Source organism: Belonocnema kinseyi, chromosome 1 (assembly GCF_010883055.1).
Source record: "Belonocnema kinseyi isolate 2016_QV_RU_SX_M_011 chromosome 1, B_treatae_v1, whole genome shotgun sequence".
Taxonomy (NCBI): domain Eukaryota; kingdom Metazoa; phylum Arthropoda; class Insecta; order Hymenoptera; family Cynipidae; genus Belonocnema; species Belonocnema kinseyi.
The window spans coordinates 105,438,477-105,441,949 of record NC_046657.1 but is presented as its reverse complement, the minus strand read 5'-3'; the positions used below and the strand labels follow the sequence as shown (position 1 = coordinate 105,441,949).

Here is a 3,473-nt window from a genome sequence, read left to right as displayed (position 1 = left end):
TGAAAGAGGGAGCTCTTCTTAATATTTTGACACCAAAATCATGTCGATACACCTTACCCACTGCGAGTAAAGCCACCCACGCTTTAACTTGACAGACTGTATGAGATATTTTCAAGGACATAACAACTATCATGTCTCGAGTGATTTTTTTCATTACATTATACAGTACAAGTCCAATAACTTACCATCCGATAAGTGTATACTCGCCTTAAAACGTCATCTCACGTACGGCACGCACACTAATTGTGGTTCTCCCACTACATGTGCTATTTTCCTCATGATTTGCGCCCATGATTTACGCATGCGCGCACATAATATCGTGCTACTAGAGGGGGCATCTGGTAAGTCCGAAATTCCTGGTATTTTCCGCCCCTACAGTCCCGAAGTTGGAAAGTTATCGGACTTGGACTGTTCTCTCAAGAATTATAATATTGTGCACTTTTTATTCTACAAAGCTTTCACATTCTTCAAATATCCGGCAGTAATATGACAAACACCATGTCCCATGGTGTGGGGTACGCTGACCGAAATAAAAGACTAACGAGTTAATTAAATATCATATAATGACGTAGTTAAAAAAAGGTTTTTAGTAATGACATATGTAACCTGATAATATAAGTTTCGGAGAAAAATGTAAAGACATCAAAATCATATTTCAATTATAAACTATAGTACAAATTTATTTAAATTCCGGTACCATACCCCACTCTCTTCCAATTCAAATTTTTTCAGATTATGACGTGGGTACCAGCAAATCTTTCTGAAAAATGTGCTTCAAATCCAAGCAGTTCGGCCTGTTCACCCGCTCAAATTCTCTTCTTAGCTTTTATTGTTAATTTATTTTCATCATCAAGAGACAACAATTCTAATCTAGAAGCTGAACCAAAGAAATATGATTTTATAATTGTTGGTGCTGGTTCAGCCGGATGTGTTGTTGCAAATCGATTAACCGAAATCAACAGGTGGAATGTATGTTATGTCGCAAATAGAATAACCATCTAAGCATCCGAAAATACTAATTTTTCATTTTAATATGATTTCCCATTATCTTAGGTACTTTTATTGGAAGATGGTGTAGAGGAACCAAGAGTGGTTGAAGTGCCAGCTTTAGGTGGCCTCCTTTCTGGAAGTAATATCATGTACACCTATAAAGTGCAGCCAGACATCAACTCCTGCAAAACAAAATCCTGTTCATTTGTTAGGGGAAAGTTAAGTTTATTTTGTCATTTTTTAAAATAAAATATAAAATGCACGAAAAAATATTTTGTAATAAATTTATAGGTGATGGGTGGTTCAAGTTCAGTTCATGGAATGGTATACATGAGAGGAAATCGAGTCGATTTCGACAATTGGGCCAAACTGGGGAACATTGGCTGGAATTTCACCCAAGTATTGCCTTACTTCAAAAAATCAGAAGACAATGGCGACAAAGATGTAAGAACCTTAAAAAGCATTTTGTACTCATATTTAAGTTGAAATGTTCACTTGAATCTGTTTTGTAATCTTCAGATAATAAATGAAAATCCAGGATATCATGCGACTGGAGGATACCAAAGTGTCCAAAAATATCCCTACACAGATGTAAACACAAAAATAGCAATGGAAGCTTTTGAGGAATTAGGATACAAACTAACAGACCCAAATGGTGAAACACAATTAGGTGTTTCTAACATTCAATGGACCATAAAAAATGGAGTTCGTGTAAGCACAAATGCCGGTTTCATTCGAACAATCAGGAACCAGAGAAAAAATCTTTTTATTAAAACTGAAGCTCATGCAACAAGCGTGATAATTGACCCAAAAGCAAAAAAAGCTCTCGGTGTGAAATATACACATAAAGGAAAATCTAAAATTGCTTATGCCAAAAAAGAAATTATTCTTTCGGCAGGTACGATTGAGTCACCAAAACTACTCATGCTGTCTGGAATCGGACCAAAGGAAATTCTGGAAAAACGTAACATTAAAGTAATTCAAGATTTGCCAGTTGGACGGAATATGCATAACCACATAAAAATTGGAAAGCTTGATTTTTCCTTCACAAATAAAAGCTACTCGACTTTGACAAATTTGGAGAATATGAAAGAGGATGTTTTCCGTTATTTAAAAACACATGACGGTCCAGATTCTACAAGAGGTATTGGTGCTGTTATGGCTTTTGTAAAAACAAAATTCGAAGACAATGAGAATGCTCCTGATATTCAATTGCAATTCAATCCGAATGAATTATCCTATCAACCCTCTGTTTATTATGATAGTTTTAGTGTATCCGTGTTTCTGCTTACACCAAAAATTAGAGGGCATATTGAACTTAATGAAACCGATCCAGTTTTTGGCAATCCGTTGATTTTCCCTGGAAATTTTACAGCACAATCTGACATAGACACTTTGGTTGAAGGTATTCGCGTTGTTTTGAAACTTGCAGATACTAAAACTTTTAAAGATAGTGGGTATCAGCTTAATAAAGTACCAAAATCACCTTGCAAGCAGTTCAAATTCGGGAGTGATGAATACTTTAAATGTATTGTGGTGGAATACGCTGCTTTAACATCCCATTATGTTGGGACCTGTAAAATGGGAACTAGGGATTCGGGGGCTGTTGTTGATCCAAGATTAAGGGTTTATGGAGTAAAAGGAATTAGAGTTATTGATGCTTCGAATATGCCAGCTGTTGTCAGAGGGAATCCAGTTGCGGCGACTATTATGATTGCGGAAAAAGGCAGTGATATGATTAAGGAAGATTGGAAAATTAGGAAATAATCAAGAAAAATCGATGAAGGAAGAAAGGAAAAGTTTTTGCGTACGCGCTCTTTTTATTTATATAAATTTATTACAGTTCTACATACTTGAGCTTTTTATTCTAACTTTACTAATCATGTGCACGATTAAATTTACGCAGGATTTAGTTTATTATTGGAATCTTAAGAAAGATAAGGTACTTTTACATCAAAAACTTTGAAGAGGGGTTGATTATGTAATTCCACTTTAAGTTTAATCACATTTTATGCTATTATACACTCTATATTATTAGTTTTTATATTTCTTTTTCATGATCTGATATTTCATTTACTATATACATTCTCTGTCGAACTCAAATGTTGAAATAAATTAATTTTATTGGGCTCAACATTTTTTTTATCTCTTCTACTTTTTTATGTCGTATAATGATTTTTGAATTTTCAAAATGGCGGACCTATATCAGTGGACGAAAGTTAGTAACTGTCAAATTTGTTCGATCAATTGAAATATATCTTTGAGGAAAACATAATTGTTTTTATTACTATGGGCTTTTTATATGGTTTCAGTATCAATGATTACAAAAAATTGATTAAAGTAGAAGAATTTCAAACTGGCGAATTCAATATGGCGGCGCAAATGAGAATTTTCACACATTAAATCAATTAACGTGATTATAGCACGTGTTGGATATCAAAATAAGAGTTTTTAGGGGTAAAAAATAGCGTTCAATTTATGTG

At 34.2% G+C, this 3,473-nt stretch overlaps 1 protein-coding gene across 1 annotated transcript in view; it reads left to right on the top strand.

Moving 5' to 3' along the window:
• LOC117169248 (glucose dehydrogenase [FAD, quinone]-like) overlaps nucleotides 1–3,196 on the top strand; it is a 12,307-nt gene extending 9,111 nt beyond the window's left edge. Inside the window, exons 2-5 of the mRNA XM_033355526.1 lie at nucleotides 733–969; nucleotides 1,054–1,209; nucleotides 1,282–1,434; nucleotides 1,510–3,196. Of these exons, the coding sequence (XP_033211417.1) occupies nucleotides 736–969; nucleotides 1,054–1,209; nucleotides 1,282–1,434; nucleotides 1,510–2,757 (1,791 nt within the window). The 5' untranslated portion in view covers nucleotides 733–735 and the 3' untranslated portion in view covers nucleotides 2,758–3,196. The remainder of the gene's footprint in view (nucleotides 1–732; nucleotides 970–1,053; nucleotides 1,210–1,281; nucleotides 1,435–1,509) is intronic.
• Nucleotides 3,197–3,473: the final 277 nt, after the last annotated feature.